The sequence below is a fragment of the Pteronotus mesoamericanus genome, unplaced genomic scaffold, assembly GCF_021234165.1.
Source record: "Pteronotus mesoamericanus isolate MK-2021 breed Mesoamerican mustached bat unplaced genomic scaffold, CSHL_Meso_final contig_164, whole genome shotgun sequence".
Taxonomy (NCBI): Eukaryota; Metazoa; Chordata; class Mammalia; order Chiroptera; family Mormoopidae; genus Pteronotus; species Pteronotus mesoamericanus.
Genome location: NW_026555065.1, coordinates 21,550,113 through 21,567,173, shown reverse-complemented (window position 1 = coordinate 21,567,173; position 17,061 = coordinate 21,550,113). Strand labels below are relative to the sequence as shown.

The 17,061-nt window shown below is 39.0% G+C and overlaps 2 protein-coding genes across 3 annotated transcripts in view; both read left to right on the top strand.

Moving 5' to 3' along the window:
* Nucleotides 1-17,061, top strand: part of ADAL (adenosine deaminase like) — a 119,216-nt gene that overhangs the window by 48,428 nt on the left and 53,727 nt on the right. The window lies entirely within an intron of this gene.
* The window catches only part of TUBGCP4 (tubulin gamma complex component 4), a 35,036-nt gene that overhangs the window by 15,482 nt on the left and 2,493 nt on the right, over nucleotides 1-17,061 (top strand). The window contains exons 8-17 of one of the 2 annotated variants that reach the window (XM_054565515.1): nucleotides 118-283; nucleotides 737-861; nucleotides 8,151-8,201; nucleotides 8,605-8,710; nucleotides 10,187-10,294; nucleotides 10,741-10,879; nucleotides 13,702-13,879; nucleotides 14,627-14,761; nucleotides 16,242-16,358; nucleotides 16,902-17,041. In XM_054565515.1, coding sequence (XP_054421490.1) covers nucleotides 118-283; nucleotides 737-861; nucleotides 8,151-8,201; nucleotides 8,605-8,710; nucleotides 10,187-10,294; nucleotides 10,741-10,879; nucleotides 13,702-13,879; nucleotides 14,627-14,761; nucleotides 16,242-16,358; nucleotides 16,902-17,041 — 1,265 coding nt within the window. The remainder of the gene's footprint in view (nucleotides 1-117; nucleotides 284-736; nucleotides 862-8,150; nucleotides 8,202-8,604; nucleotides 8,711-10,186; nucleotides 10,295-10,740; nucleotides 10,880-13,701; nucleotides 13,880-14,626; nucleotides 14,762-16,241; nucleotides 16,359-16,901; nucleotides 17,042-17,061) is intronic. The other variant, XM_054565514.1, reaches the window with a different exon arrangement.

The window sequence follows — 17,061 nt, the reverse complement described above, 5'->3', positions numbered from 1 at the left end:
TGCCACTTCAGATTTAAAGTTCCTGTTTTTAGAAAATATAAATTTTGGGTTTAGGATGTTTTGTTGTTTTCCCTTTCTTCACACATCACCTCTGATATGGATTATTTCCTTGACCAGCGCCTGATAGAGGAAGAGAACATGCTGGCACCATCTCTAAAGCAGTTCTCCCTGCGAGTAGAGATTCTGCCATCCTACATTCCAGTGAGGGTTGCTGAAAAAATCCTGTTTGTTGGGGAATCTGTTCAGATGTTTGAGAATCAGAATGTCAACCTGACTAGAAAAGGTAGGACTCTCCTTGCACAATGTACACCATTCTTAAAGGCCCTTTTTTTAAAATGATTTTATTTGCTTTTTAGAGAAAGGGGAAGGGAGGAGAAAGAGAGAGGGAAAGAAACACTTATTGGTTGCCTGTCCCACACCCCCACCCAGGGACCTGGCCCACAACCCAGGCAATGTGCCCTGACCAGGAATTGCACCAGCAACCTTTTGTCTTGTGGGACTATGCCTGACCCACTGAGCGACACCAGTCAAGACCTTAAAGGTCCTTCTTGATATCTTCGGCCCCAAAGTATGCCTGGTCAGAGTGAGTGGCTAGTCATGTTTGTGTAATGACATTTCAGCACAACCGTGATGTGTTTGCCCGAAGCAGATGAAGGAGCTGCACCACCATGGCTGGGAATCCTTGCCTGCCCCGGTGGTTCTCTGTTTCCTGTGACAGTACCTTCCTGTTTTGCAGGATCCATTTTGAAAAACCAGGAGGACACTTTTGCTGCAGAGCTGCATCGTCTCAAGCAGCAGCCGCTCTTCAGCCTGGTGGATTTTGAGCAGGTGGTGGATCGTATTCGCAGCACTGTGGCTGAGGTTTGTCTTTTATTGTATATTTTCTTAGGAAGAAAGTGGACTGATTTCCCCAGAAATTGAATGCTTGACTTTTGTTTCTTCTTAATGTGGTAAGAACTTAGTTGGAAAGAAATGTTTGAGAGAATTGAAGGACAAAAAGAAAATGAAAGCATTCTCTTTGTTCTTAATAATAGAGGCAGAATTGCCTAAGCTTTTTCACACCTGACAGGAGTTTGCTTGTTAGTTAATTAGTCAATTGAATAAAGGGAGGTCTTGGTTTTATTTGATTTTGACGCCATCGATAATACAGAGGTTGGCAATAACTCAAGTTAGTGCCTTATAGAATGGCCTTATTACTTATTCTGTCATTTGTGGATATGATAGTCCCGGGGAAGGGAGAACAAATATAATTTTTCTATTCCTATAGACTAAATTTAGTGCCTTATTTACATTTTAAAATGGCCTTACTACTTATTCTGTCATTTGTGATATGATACCCCTGAGGAAGGGAGAACGAGTATAATTTTTCCATTCTTATATATGGAAAAAAAAACTCAAAAAGCTAACTTGTCTGGCATTGCACAGTAAGTAACAAAGATGAGATCAGAAACAGCTCTTTTGACTTCTGCCTAGTCCAGTGTTCTTATATGAATAATGATCAGTAATTTTTCTTTTTAAATTTTATTTATTTATTTTTAGAGAGAGGGGAAGGGAGAAAGAGAGGGAGAGCAATGTGCGGTTGCCTCTCATTCGCCCCCCACTGGGGACCTGGTCCACCTCCCAGGCATGTGCCCTGACTGGGAAGCAACCGGCAACCCTTTGGTTCACAGGTCGGCACTCAATCCACTGAGCAACACCAGCCAGGGCTCAGTAATTTTTTCAAATGGGTGTATGTTCCTTGGCGTATGATAAAACTTGGCTCACAAGTATATGGTAACAAGAAATGAGATCTTTAGTTAGTCAACTCTGCTGTTAACTATGTTAGTGGTTTTCAACTCTGGCTGTGCATAGAATCACCTGTGGAAATCTTAAAATGTACTTGGACCAAGTCCTTACCTCCAGAGCTTCTGATCTGTAAGCCAGGAGGGAGTAGGTACTTGTATTTATTGCTTTGACTTTGTCCCAAGAGTTTTTGGCCTATGGTAGTGTTTTCATTATCATTCTAAGAAATTTTAAATTTTCTTTATGATTTTCTTTTTAACCCAAAGAATTTATTAATTTTTAGTTTAATTATTCTGTAGTTGGAGGATATAGCTTGTATATTAGTCCTTTGGAATTTATTGAGGCTCTTTAATGGACTCTTAGCAGATCTGTTTTTTCTTTCTAATTGCTTGCCATGTGCCCAGAGAATGTATATTCTGAGTCTAGAGTTCTATGTATGTTGTAATTCCTCACTTTCAGGTTATATGTTAGATATGTGCATATTTGTTAGGAACATATATTGTTATTTTTTATGTATACACAATGTCCTCTTTATCACATACATTTGTATATGTGTATAGTATATTTTGACTTCAATTCTATTAGTTATTAAGATCACTATACATATTTCTTTCAGGTCACAGTTACCTGATATGTCTTCTTCCTTCTTTTATTTTCAACTTTTCCATGTGCTTTAATCCCATCCTTCTTGCCCTGCCTCTCCCAAGCAACCACTAATCTGTCATATAACCTGTCACTATAGATTAGTGGGCATTTTCTAGGTTTTGTATGAATAGAATCAAACAATATGTATTCTTTTTTGGTGAGAGGTGAGTCAGGCTTCTTTTACTCAGCATAATTATTTTGAGATTAATCCATGTTGTGTGTATCAACAGTTTATTCCTTTTTTTCTTAGCTTACACAGGATACTCATATAAACATTAATATGTCATTTTAAACACTTCTCTAACTATATTATAGAAGAGCTGTCAGATCCATTCACTGAAATAGCACTCTTCTCCAGGTATTCTACACATGTCCTGGTTTGGTAGTGCAGTTGGTCCACATACTCCAAGGTTGCAAGTTCAATCTCCAGTCAAGGCACATGAAATAATCAATCACTGAATGCATAAATGTGGGAAAACAAATCAGTGTTTCTCTCTCTCTCCATTCTTCACTCTCTAAAATCCATAAATAAAAAAAAAATTAAGTATCCTAAACATAAGATTCTTTTCTAAAATTTTTCAATTACAGTTGACATACAATATGTTACTTTCAGGTATACAACAGTGATTAGACACTTATATAGCTTACTAAGTGATCGCCCTGACAAATCTACCGCCCATCTGGCACCATGCACAGTTATTACAATATTAACTATGTTCCCTATAGTACACTTTATTTCCTCATGACTATTTTTATAATTGCCTATTTGTACATCTTAATCCCTTCCCCTTTTCACCCATCCTTTCAACTACCTTTCCATTTGGCACCCATCAATTTGTCCTCTGTATCTATTAGTTTGTTTCTGTACTACTTGTTCATTTTTGTGTTTTAGATTCCACATTTAAGTGAAATCAAATCATGTTGTATTTGTCTTCCTCTGTCTGGCTTATTTCATTTAGCATAATACCCTCTGAGATGTTCATCCATGTTGTCACAAATGGCAGGACTTCATTCTTTTTTATGGCTGAGTAATAATTCCATTCATCTGGCAGTGGGCAGTTAGGTCGCTTCCCTGTCTTGGCTATTGTAAATAATCCTGTAATGAACACAAGGGTGCATATATCTTTTTGAATTAGTGTTTCAGATTTCCTCAGGTAAATACCTGGCAGTGCAATAGCTGGGTCAGATGATAGTTCTATTTTTCAATTTTTTGCGGAACCTGTACTTCATACTATTATCCATAGTGGCTGAACTAACTTATATTCCCACTAACAGAATACAAAGATTTTCTTTTCTCCACATTCTCATCAACACATTATTTCTTATCTTCTTGATGATAGCCATTTTATTTTTTGATCTTTTAATTCAAATTTTATTCTTTATGCTATTACAGCGGTCCCAACTCCCCCTTTGCCCCCCTTCTCCCAGAATCCCCCACTCCCTCAGGCAATCCCCACACCATTGTCCATGTCCATGGGTCATGCATATATATTTCTTTGGCTACTCTATTCCCTATACTGTATTTTACATCCCCAAAACTATTCTGTAAAAATCAATTTGTACATCTTAATCTCTTCACTATTTTTACCCATCCCCCCTACCTCCCTCCCATCTGGTAACCATCAAAACATTCTCTGTACTATGATTCTGTTTCTGTTCTGCTTGTTCATTTATTTTGTTTTTTAGATTCAATTATTGATAGATTGTATTTGTTGCCATTTTAGTGTTCATATTTTTTTTTCTTCTTCTTCAAGAAGACCCTTTAACATTTCATAGTATTGGTGATGATGAACTCCTGTAGCTTTTTCTTATCTGGGAAGCTCTTTATCTGTCCTTTGATTCTAAATAATTGCTTTGCTGGATAGAGTAATCTTGGTTGTAGGTCCTTGCTTTTCATCACTTTGAATATTTCTTGCTTCTGGCGCGCAAAATTTCTATTGAGAAATCAACTGAGAATCTTATTGGAGCTCCCTTGTAGGTAACTAACTGCATTTTTCTTGCTGCTTTTAAAATTCTCTTTTGTCTTTAACCTTTGGCATTTTAATTGTGATGTGTCTTGGTGTGGGCCTTTTTGGGTTCATCTTGTTTGGGATCATGGCCATTTTAACAGGTGTGAGGTTATATCTCATTCTAGTTTTGATTTGCATTTTCCTGCTGATTAATAATCTTTATAAGTTCCTGTTGGCCATTTGGATATTTTCTTGGGAAAAATGTCTATTTAGTTCCTCTGCCCATTTGTTAATTGGGTTGAGGATATTTCGTTATTGAGTTTATGAGTTTTATTAATATACCTTCAATATTAACTCCTTATCAGATATATGGTTTGCATGTATTTTTTTCTCATTCTGTAGGTGCCTTTTCATTTTGTTGATTATTCTTTTTAACTGATTTTTAGAGAGAGGGAGAGAGAGACATCGATTTGTTGTTTCACTTATTTATGCATTCATTCATTGATTCTTGTATGTGCCCTGATGAGGGATTGAACCTGCAACCTTGGTGTCTCAGGATGATGCTCTAACCACCAGAGCTACCCAGCCAGGGTGATTATTTCTTTTTCTGGGCAGAAGCTTTTCAGTTTGTTGTAGTTCCACTTGTTTTTTGCTTTGTTGTTTGTGATTTTGGTGTCATATTAAAAAAATCATTGCTGAGACAAATGTCAAGGAGTTTCTTCCCTCTATTTTCTTCTGTGAACTTTATATAGTAGGTCTTATGTTTAAGTCATTGATCCATTTTGAGTTAATTATTGTGTATGGTGTAAAATGGGAGTCCAATTTTATTTTTATGCATGTGTCTATCCAGTTTTCACAGAACCATTTATTGAAAAGACAATCCTTTCCTCTTTGGATGTTCTTGGTCCCCTTGTCAAATCTTTGGTCCATTTTTATTGTTTTTGTTATGTTTTCTTACTGTTGGGTTTCAAAAATCTGTATGCTAGTTATATGTGGGGACTTAAATCTTTTTTTTTAAAGATTTTATTCATTTATTTATTTTTAGAGAAACAGGAAGGGAGGCAGAAAGAGAGGGAGAAAAACATCAATATGTGGGTTGCCTCTCACACCCCAACTAGGGATCTGACCTGAACATAGGCATGTGCCCTGACTGGGTATTGAACCAGCAACCTTTCAGTTCACAGGCCAGCACTCAATCCACTGAGTCACACCAGCCAGGGCAGGGGTATTTAATTCTGAGCTTTCTGTTCTGTTCCATTGGTTTCTGTCTTTGTTTATGCCAGTACCATATTTTTTAAATTACTGTAGCTTTGTGATATAGTTTGAAATTAAAATGTATGATACCTATGACTATGTTCTTCTTTGTTAGGATGGCTTTGACTATTTGGGGTCTTCTGTGGTTCCATACAAATCATATCATTGTTTTTTCTATTTCTCTGAAGAATACCTTTAGAATTTTGATAGGGATTACATTGAATCTATATATTACTTTAGGTAATATGGATATTTTAACTATTGATTTTTCTGATCCATGAATATGGAATGCCCTTCAGTTTGTGCCATCTTTGATTTCTTTCAACAACATCTTGTGGTTTTTGTTGTATATGTCTTTCACTTCCTTGGTTAACTTTATTCTTTTACTTAGCATAATTGAGATTAATCCATGTTGCATGCAATCCATATTTATTCCTTTTTATTACTGAGTAATACCCCATTGTTCATACCAATATGCTTTCCTTTCATCTGTTGAAAAATATTTGGATTGTTCCCTCATAGTAGTTTTAATTTGCATTCCCCTAATGACTGATGGTGGTTTTTTTGTAAGTTTATTTGCATGCATATATCTTCTTTGGTAAAGTGTCTGTTCAAATCTTTGGTCCATTTTTATTGTTTTTGTTTTGTTTTGTTTTGTTTTCTTACTGTTGGATTTCAAGAATTCTGTATTCTAGTTTTAAGTCCTTTGATATGGGACTTACAAATATTTTCTCCCAGTCTATGAAGCCTTCTCATTCTCTTAACACTGTCTTTCAAAGAGCAGAAGTTAATTTTTATTAAATCCAATTTATCAATTTTTATTCTTTTATGGTTCTTGCTTTTGGCATTGTACCTAAGAAACCGTTGCTTAACCCAAGATCACAAAGATTTTCTCCTTTGTTTTCCTCTGAAAAAATGTATAGTTTTCAGTTTTACTATTATGTTTGTGATCATTTTGGTTTAATTTTTTATGTAGTGCAAGGTATGAATCAATCAACTTTTAATTTTTTGCATGTAGATATCCAATTGTTCTAGCAACTTTTTTAAAAATTTCTTTTGTGTATTTATGTTGCTACTATTCTTACCTCTTTAAGCATGTTTATCAAGAGTATTTAAAATTTCTGGTGTGTTTCATAGGTCAGATTTCCCAGGAAACAGGTTCTGAGACTAAAATTGGTAGCAAGGAATGAGGGAAATGGAATTGAGCAGAGAGAGAAGGCAAACTGTGGTGTAGTTGCAACAGAAGCTTTGGCCAATCCTACACAGAGTTCTGAAGCTATAATAGCCCTTCAGAAGTGTCCTAAATTGAGGTTCGAGGGCTGTGCACTTGTACATCTGCATCAGAAATTGGATGTGGACTCTTCTCACGGAGAAGAACCATCAATGAGGAAGCTCCCTTTAGCCAAAGTCAATTCCTGGAAGCTCAACATCAGGCAATACTCCCAATAGCTGGGGTAATGAAGACAGGGGAGATATGGGTGACATACTATAGAATCCACTCTATTGTAAAACTTCTGCTTCACATGGTATGTGTTGTCTAGTCTGTTGTGTTGTTTTTTTTTTTTTACTCTTCACATGTCTAGTTATTTTGACCTGTGTGCTTATGTTTCCCGGGGCATGTCAGCTACTTTGTCTATTAATGTGCATTAGAGAGGGTCACAGACCAGTTCTTAATCTATGTTAGTTCCAGTAAGAGAGAGGAGGGAATCAGTCCCAGGGTGGAGATTCTGCACACCCTGAATCAGTGCTGATCACTTCACTGAACAAATCCTTTTCATGATTTTACCTGATACTGGTAATGGTTATGTAGTTGATTTCTGAATATTAATCCTCAACCTTGCTGAATTCTCTTACTAAAGTTTTAATAACCTTTGTAACAGTTCTCTTATTCTACGCAGATGATATCATCTGTTAATAATAACAGTTTTATTTCTTCCTTTCCAGTAATATATATTTTTTCTTACTGCATTGGCAAAGTCTTTATATAACTTTGAGTGACTTTAAAAGAATTTCTTATAATGTTTCACCATGAAATGGGGTGTCTGCAGTGGGGTTTTGGGATATACCCTTTCTAAGAATAAGTTTCTTCTATTCCTTGTTTGTTTTTTCCTAAAATCATGAATGGATGTTGACTTTTATGAAACGCTTTTTCTGTATCTATTGATCATACGGTGGTTCTTTTTTGATCTTTAATCTATTAAATACTTATATAAATTTTTAATTTTTTATTGAGATACAATGAACATAACACCATATGAGCCATTTAAAAGTAGTATACGAATTCAGTGATTTTTAGTGTATTCACAGTGTTACATAATCATCACCATTTAATTTCAGAACATTTCCATCTCATGTATCTTGTTTTACTTTAAATTACCTTTTTGTTCCTGGGTTTAACCCAACTTGGTCATCGTTTATATTCTTTTATTCAATACATTATTGGATTTGTACAAAACCATTTTTTACAGAAGTTTTCATTGTAATGAAATTTTGTCTCTCTTTTATTGGTTCTTTTCACAGCATCTCTGGAAGCTGATGGTGGAAGAGTCAGACTTGCTGGGTCAGCTGAAGGTAATCAAAATGATGTTGGTGGGCATTGCCTTCATTCTCTAGCCTCTCCTGCGAACAGGTTGCCTGTACCCAGATTTCTAGAGTATCCTGATATGTCCTCAGGCAAATGTGCCAACTCCACCTAATCCTACAAATTTACTACAGTACAAAACTTTAGGTGTTAACTTTCTTCTAGCGTAATATAACTGTGTTTTCACTGAATAAATGATAACAAAGACACACCAGTCATCCTGCCCTGAGCGATTGCTAAGTATGCCCCTTGGAAATGTCAAAACCCTATTTCCTTTTGTAGGGTAGCTCAAACTGATGAGATCTGGAAATGATATGTGTAATTCCAGTAAGATAGTGAGGAGCTCATGGCCCTGCTGGATTACCAAGTTGTAAATTGAAATTCTTTCTGCAGATCATTAAAGACTTTTATCTTCTGGGACGTGGAGAACTGTTTCAGGCCTTCATTGACACAGCTCAACACATGTTAAAAACACCACCCACTGCAGTAACGGAACATGGTAATTGCCCTGTGGGCCTGAGAATTACCAGTTTACTGAAGGGGTAGGGTATCTCTTGGCTGTTGCTGAACCATTTAGGCCTGCTCCACATCAGAGCAGACTGGTGAGTTATAGAGCAGTGTTTCCAAAGATGGAAAGCCTCTCAGGTTGGCTTCATGCTGAGGATACTGGCAGCAGCCTCTTGGCTGTGACCTTTCCTGGAAGAGTTGATACAGGCCTTCAGACCAGGTATTTTATCTCATCAGATTATAGCCATAGAGGCTTTATGGGACACAGTGGAACTTGTTGCCCTTACTGTATTAAAATTCTTTAGATAGTGATGATGGATGCCTCATCTGAACCAATAACCTGGGTAGAAAAGGGAATATATTTGCTATTATATTTCTTACTCCATGGGGTGGGGAATAGCTGAGCCTCAGAACATCTGAATCTCAGGGCTTGAATTCTCCTAGGATTCTGTCTTAGCATATCTTTTCTGGGCCTCTTGTATACTCTTTGATGGCCTTTCATTCCCATCTGGAAACATGGCCACTTGTTCCTAGGAACATGCCTCACACTGTCTACTGGAGGAACCCGACCTGGTCTCACTGGTAGCAAATTAAAAGATTTCAAGGAAGGGGTTTTGATTAGCCTCGTCTAGATCATATACCTATCCCTGAACCAAAGAGGTCAGACATTAAGATGTGCCTGCTTCAGTAAAATGTTTACCTTTGGCCAATGGGAATGATCACCATTCCCATTCATACTATGTGATGGAGTTGGGTGCGGATGAGAATTAAAAAAATAAAAAAGAAAATGGGGGGAAGGGAGTGAAGACAACATTACTATTTTTCTAGCTCTATAAAACAATAGATGTCCACTTACATAGGACTTTCTGGTTGCAAATAACCCAATTCAAACTCACTTAAACAAAGGGAAAAAATAATTTATTGATTCTTAGAACTGAAAAGTTCAGAGGTATAATAACTTTAGGCAGAGTTTGATCCAGTGGCTCATGTGACACCTTCAGGACTTGGTGTCATTCCATCTTTACCACTGCCTTTCTTCTCAGGCCTATTTCATATGGTGGCAAGATGGCCTCCAACAAAGCTCACATGCTATTTGCTGAGTTCTTGTTTATCTCACACATACACTTTCAGTCTGAAGAGAGCCTTTTAGTTGGCCTGACTTAGGTCATGTTCATAGCCCTAAACAAAACAGTGTATCAGGATAGAATATTGTGTTCCATTTGATCATGCCTAAGTCACCTGCCAACCTGTAGGACCAGGTATTGTCAACTACATGGATTGTACTGGGCAGGGGTGATTCTCCAAGGAAAATCAAGATGTCAGCAAGAGGAGGAGGAAAGCATGCTAGTCAGACAAAAGCAACCAACATCTACTGCATCCCACTAGTATTAGGCAGGCTCAAGAGAGGTGGAAAACTGTTTGTTATGTGGCCAGGCATTCTTGTCAACCTGTGTGTTCCTTGTTACAGATGTGAATGTGGCCTTCCAACAGTCAGCACACAAGGTGTTGCTAGATGATGACAACCTTCTCCCTCTGTTGCACTTGACAATTGAGTACCATGGAAAGGAGCATAAAGGTTTGCCTTCTTTCTTGCATCTTCCTGCTCCTACTGGTCATCATCTGTTCTCTTATCTCTGCTTCCATCCACCTCCACAGAAACCATATCATTTTGGACCTTAGAAACCAGCTTGCCCTAATTTTATATGGAAGAAAAGGGAAGGAAGTCCAGAGAGGCTGAGTGAGGTGTACAGACAGTGGTTTTTGTTTTTGTCATGCCACTAGAATTGTCTGTTTATATCAAGCCTCCAGACTTTAAGGCTGAAAGAACAATCTCTAAAGACCTCCTAAGAGAACTTCACACAGACATTTCCTTGCCTCTCTAAATCTCCTTTCTGTCCCCTTTCTGCTTCTGACACTGAAGCCTGCGTGAGTGCTCATTTCATGAGTGCCACTCACCTATTGAAGCTCTGGTTCCAGATTAGCAAAGTCTAATCTAGACACCCTTCCTTTTCTTCTTGACAGATGCTACTCAGGCCAGAGAAGGTCCTTCTCGGGAAACCTCTCCTCGGGAAGCCCCTGCTTCGGGCTGGGCAGCCCTAGGTCTTTCCTACAAAGTGCAGTGGCCACTGCACATTCTCTTCACTCCTGCTGTCCTGGAAAAGTAAGTATTTCTTGAGTTTCTCACAGGTAAATATGACCCACCTTCCTTCCCTTTCTAGGGAAGAAAGCAGGAATAGAATGGGTGGGAGAACAACAGCCACCAGAATAGCTTTTCAGCTGTCTGTAAATCAGAGGTTGCAAACTCAGATGCCTTCAGGAGCCAGACAGAAAACATTAGTAAGTGAAGCCATCGACATGAGACAGTAGGGAGTGGTGGGCACTGGAGTAAATGAGAAGTTTAAACCCTTAAAACCACCAGAGGTATTTTTTGTTTTGTTTTTGATGGCAAAATAACAAGCAGTTTACAGGCTGCCTGTTATTGACCCCGGCCTTTGATAATTTTATCAGATTGACAAGGTTCCTCCCTAACTTTTCTAATTTTTTTTATATACATGGGAAGACTTTCCAAGATCAAGTGTTTGTTGTGGACTTTAGCCACTGAGGCGATCACCTCCTTATCCCCAGGGAGAGGCAGTGGGGGCAGCCAAGCTGGGTGGAGGGTGGAGTCAAGGAGTGTTAAACCAAGGTGGTAAGACTCTTGGAGCTGCCTTGGTCTTTACCCTGAGAGCCTGCCAAGTGCTGTTCCTCAACTCCATTGGGACCTAATGGCCCTAAACCAGAGGGAAACTAGAGCTCTAGAGAAAGGCAGCAAGAGAAGCATACTTAGCTGCTGGCAGCCTCTGAAATCCATCCCCAAGCCATTTCAGGGATGTCCCAAATCCTAGTACAGGTTCTGGCACTGGCCCCTGGCCTGCTCCAGGATGGAAGCTGTCATGCTCAAGCTAGACGAATGGAGAAGAGGGAAGCAAATGAACCAAAGGGCCTCTTAATCCTCCCTCTTCTTGTTCACAACCCCCTTTACTTTTTGGGGGTAGGGAAGCTTAAGGTATGAGAGACTAGGCATAAACTGGAAAAGATAAGGCTTGTTCAGGGGGAAGACTCTGGCAGGTTTAGAGCCCACAGCCGTAAGAGTCCACTCATCTCTTCACTTAGTATGCTCTTAATACCCTTAAAGAAATCAAACTCAGATGTATTTTGAAAACTTTATTTTTAATTAATTTCTTTTTTTTATTTTTCACATACATTTGTCTCCATTTACCTGCCACCACTTTTTATTGTGAACATTTCCAAATATAAACAAAAGCATGGACTATAATGAACTCCCATGTATACACTATCCCACTTTAGTAACCATCAATATTACAGTACTGGTTTTATCTATCTATCTATCTAATCTATTTGCTAGAGCCTATAAAGCAATCCCAGACGTGTCATTTCACTCCATCACTATGCAATTCAAAAAGGCGTTTTTTTAAACCTAAATACAATGCCATTATCATGCCCAATAAAATTATTAATTCCTTATTATCACATATCCAGTCCATACTGAAACTTCCCCAGTTATCTAAAAGTTCTATTGTTTTTCCCCCTCTGGCTGGGTAGCTCAGTTTGAATGTCATCCCAATATGCCAAGGTTGCAGAACTGATACCCAGTCAGGGCACATATGAGAATCAACCAATGAATGCATAAATAAGTGGAGGAACAAATTGCTGTTTCTTTCTAAAATAAGTGTATATATTTAATACATATTTATATGTATTTTTATATATACATTTATATAAGTAAGTGGAGCACAAATCAGTTTTTCTCTAATATGTGTTTATATTTAATACATATTTATATTATAGAAATGTTTATATTAACATGTATTTATATAAATAAATAAATAAATAAATAAAATGGTTGGGTTTATTCAAATCAGAATCCAAACAAGGTGTACTATTTTCAATATGTTGTTCCATTAGAAATAGATAGTTTTTAGCCCTGACCTGTGTGGCTCAGTGGTTGGGCATCGCCCTGCAAAGTGAAAAGGTCATCAGTTCAATTCCCAGACAGGACACGTGTGCCTGGGTGACAGGCCAGTCCCTGGTTGGGGTGCATGCAAGGGGCAACCAATTAATGTTTCTCTCACACATCGATGTTTCTCTCCCTCTTTTTCTCCCTCTCCTCCCTTCTTTCTACAAATATTTTTTTAAAAATAGGCAATTTTTAAAAACCACGCTGTTCTACTAGGCATCTCCTGCTCCTCTCATGCGTCTTCTCAGTTCAGGGCTCAGCATTAGGCAACTAGCCCCTGAGCTTCCTGTGAGGGGATCTCAGTGAAGGGAGCCCTCGATTTTATTTTCTCTTTTGGCTTCAGGGTCACAAAATCAGATTAACAAAAATCTTTGGTTCCTAACATAATTATCCCTATGGGTCCTTGCAAGACTCTCCTTCTTTCCTTCTAGACATACACATACACACACACACACACACACACTCACACACCAGAAAACCACTTCCCAGCACAAAAACTAGAGCACTGACAATAATGTCCATCTGCCTGTGTGGTCCAATACAGTCCTGCCCCCTTGCCTCCCGCATCCCAGAGAGACCACTATCCTAAATTCCATATTTTTATACATATATATATATTTTATAACATCTCTGTATATATTCCCCCAAAGTATACTTTTTTCCATTAAAAAAAAAAGTTTAAACCACTATAAGAAAGGTATGAGACTATGTGTAATCTTTTATCTTTTTTATGCAAAATATTACTGGGAGTCATTTTGTTGGGTTGTACAGCTGAAGTTCAACTGATGACTATGTAACAGTCCATAATATAAATAAACCAGTTTATTTGTCCACATCTCTAGCCATTCTAATTAACATCCTGCCTTTTGGGGGAGGGGCTAGAGGCACAAAGTCCTAGGGTCTGTCAAGCAGATAGGGGAAGGGAGTGAATTTTTATCTTGCATGGCCTAATGTTTCTGTCCCAGGTACAATGTTGTTTTCAAGTACTTACTGAGCGTGCGCAGGGTACAAGCCGAACTGCAGCACTGCTGGGCCCTCCAGATGCAGCGGAAACACCTCAAGTCCAACCAGACAGACGCAGTCAAGTGGCGCCTAAGAAACCACATGGCATTCTTGGTGGATAATCTTCAGTACTACCTCCAGGTCTGTGCTGACAGATGAGTAGAAGGGATATGAAGAGAAGTCCAGGGCATAGGCAGCAGTTATTGAAGAGGGGCCACAATTCTGCGTTTGGTCAAACACTGGGAGTTTGAGAAAATTCATGATTTTATCACTAGGCATGTTTCTTGGGGGCATTTTAGAGGAGAGTGAAAATAAAAGAGAATGAGGAGTTAGGGTCCTCATCGGCAGTATTTAATTATTTTTTACCCTTTTCCTAATAATTTTTTTATTGATTGATTTTAGGGAGAGAGGAAGAGACAGAGAGAGGGAGGGAGGAACATCACTTTGTTGTCCCACTTCTATATTCATTTGTTGTTTCTTGTATGTGCCCTGACCAGAAATCAAACCTGCAACCTTGGCCTATCAGGATGATGCTCTAACCAACTGAGCTACCAGCTAGGGCTCTACCCTTATTTTCATAGTTTGCTGGAATTTCTGGAATCCTATAGGACCTAACCAAGTCAGTCAGTGGAAGGGACGTGGCATGAGGGGCCTGGGTTGGGGCAGGCAGTGGGGTAGGGAATCTGCCAGGACATTGGAAGCTGTTTAGAATTAGGCAAATAACTTTCTAAAAGGCTAGGTCTTTTAAGGGTGTCTCTGGTCAGCCTTAAAGTGGCTGAGATAAGAAGCAAAGAATTTCTACTATATGTCATCCTGTCAGACATCTTAGTGTCCTTGAGTGCTCAGAATATGCAAGGTGCTAAAATTATTTGTGTAATTGTCTATCAGGTAGATGTGCTGGAGTCTCAGTTCTCACAGCTGCTTCATCAAATCAATTCTACCCGAGACTTTGAAAGCATACGATTGGCTCACGACCACTTCCTGAGCAATTTGCTGGCTCAGTCCTTTATCTTGTTGAAACCGGTAAGTAGGGACTGGTTGGTTTCCTAAGACTGCTTCTAGCCTGGCTGTTCCCTTAAAGTTGCAAGGATATGGAACTATCATTGAGTAATTGTTCACTCTCTGTTTGAAACATTTTTAATAATTTATAAAGTAAAACAAAAGGGAATGTTAAAAGGGGTTGTAAATGTCTTTGAATTTCTGAAATATATCATAGAAAGTGGTGAGCAGCTAGCTATAGATGAAAGAATTAGGTGCTTCACCCTCACAAGGATTTCAAGAAATTTTATAAACCTTTCTGACACCATAGATAGACCAGCGCAAAGCATGTGGAATTTACTTTCCTATCAATCTTTTGGATAAGGATTAGTTGTTTGAAAGTTGGTCTTTCAGCTTTCAACTGGAGTAGTTTCTCCTCTCTAATATGTGTGTGTAGATACATACACATATGTACATATGCATTTCTCCTCCAGGGAAGTTATTCAACTCTGAATCCACATGAAAATCGTCTGGGTGCTTTAAAAAATCTAGGACCCAGAGCACTTAAATTAAGAGTCCCTGGAGTGGGACCCAGGTACCAGCATTCCTTAAAGTGCACAAGCCGATTCCAATTCCAGGAAAAAGACAAGAAGGTTAAAATGACCCCTTGTAGTTTCTACTATCACAGTTACACTTTATCTCTGATGTGAGCTAATTATCATTCCTCAGTTGTGCAGACTACAAGTGCTTACAGACTTCTCTTTTGTCCTGGTATTTGGGCTGTTATTTTTCTGCACTAAGGAAGAGTGAGTTATATAAATGCCACTCCAAAGGGTTCAGTGAATTGAAAGCCACCAAGAACCATTGTGACAGTAGACTGTCTTTGTATGCCATGAGTGCATCCTTAGGGAAATCAGAATCTCAGAGCAGGTGGTCATCACTGAATATTTATTGAATGCTTACTATGCAAGGCACTAGGGATACAAAGAGGTATAAGTCATGGCTCTGCCCTTAAGGAGCTCACAATCTAGTTGGAGAAACAGGACATACACACATATACAGATCAGTAACAACACAGATGGGCTGAACAAATGCAAGGTGAATAGTACAGGTAATACAGAGGAGAGAGAATTAGGTCACTAAAGACTCATGGGGAGGGAGTGCTCCACCAAGGGAGGGAGACCTGGTTTTAGGAGAAGAGCATCCCACACACAGGGAACAACTCTGAAAGCAAAGCTCAAGGCAGGAGCACACACAGTGGGTCCAAGAAATGATGATTAGTTTAATGTGGCTAGAGTGGACATTTTGTGCAGGGGTGATTAAGAGTACAGTAGCATCTTTGCCAGGAAGGGGAGGATTTGTTTTACACATGTTGCATTTGGAGGGATTGGCAAGACTTGCACACAGCATTGTCTCTCCTGAGGTCAGATGTGGGAGCATGAGAATAAGTTAGCTCTTAGATTATTTCCCCAAATCTTTAATTTCATGTATTTTTTCCTAATGCCAGCTCTTATATCCTGGGTAGGTGTTTCACTGCCTGAATGAAATCCTGGATCTCTGTCATAGCTTTTGCTCGTTGGTCAGTCAGAACCTGGGCCCACTGGATGAGCGTGGGGCCGCCCAGCTGAGCATCCTGGTGAAGGTGAGTCTGCCTGGCATTCCCCCAGTATATACACAGAGAAATAACAAGATACAAATTTAAAATGTTAGTTATCAATTAATCTTGAAGCAGATCATTGTTACCTCTGCCTTCAAATATAGTTCAGCCCTCAATAGTTTATTCAACCCACCAAATATGCATTGGCTTTGCTCTCACTTTCTCATATCCACCACCCTCCTTACTTCCTTAACCTAACCTCTTATCTCACCAAGATTACAATTAGCTCCTGTAACAAAAATGCACAGGCTCTCCCCAAACCCAGTACATGACAGAATACACTAATTTGAAACTGGCTGCTAAATTCCTACTAAGAATGAGAGAATACTTCATAGGAAGTCCTGCGTCCTATGGACTCAGTACTAAGATGTCATTTCAGGAGCCAGTAGAAATGGGAATGTGGAAAGACCAGGTGGTGCTATAGAATTTTGAGCAAGGCTTTTCCAAGGACGACCCCTCCGGCCGCCATTTCCACATGGAGAGTTGGTGAGTCAAGAGGAATGACAGCTTGAGTCCTTCTCTGTGCAGGGCTTCAGCCGCCAGTCTTCACTCCTATTCAAGATTCTCTCCAGTGTTCGGAATCATCAAATCAACTCGGATTTGGCTCAGCTACTGTTACGACTAGATTATAACAAATATTACACCCAGGCTGGTGGAACTCTGGGCAGGTAGGAAACACTCTTGGGGA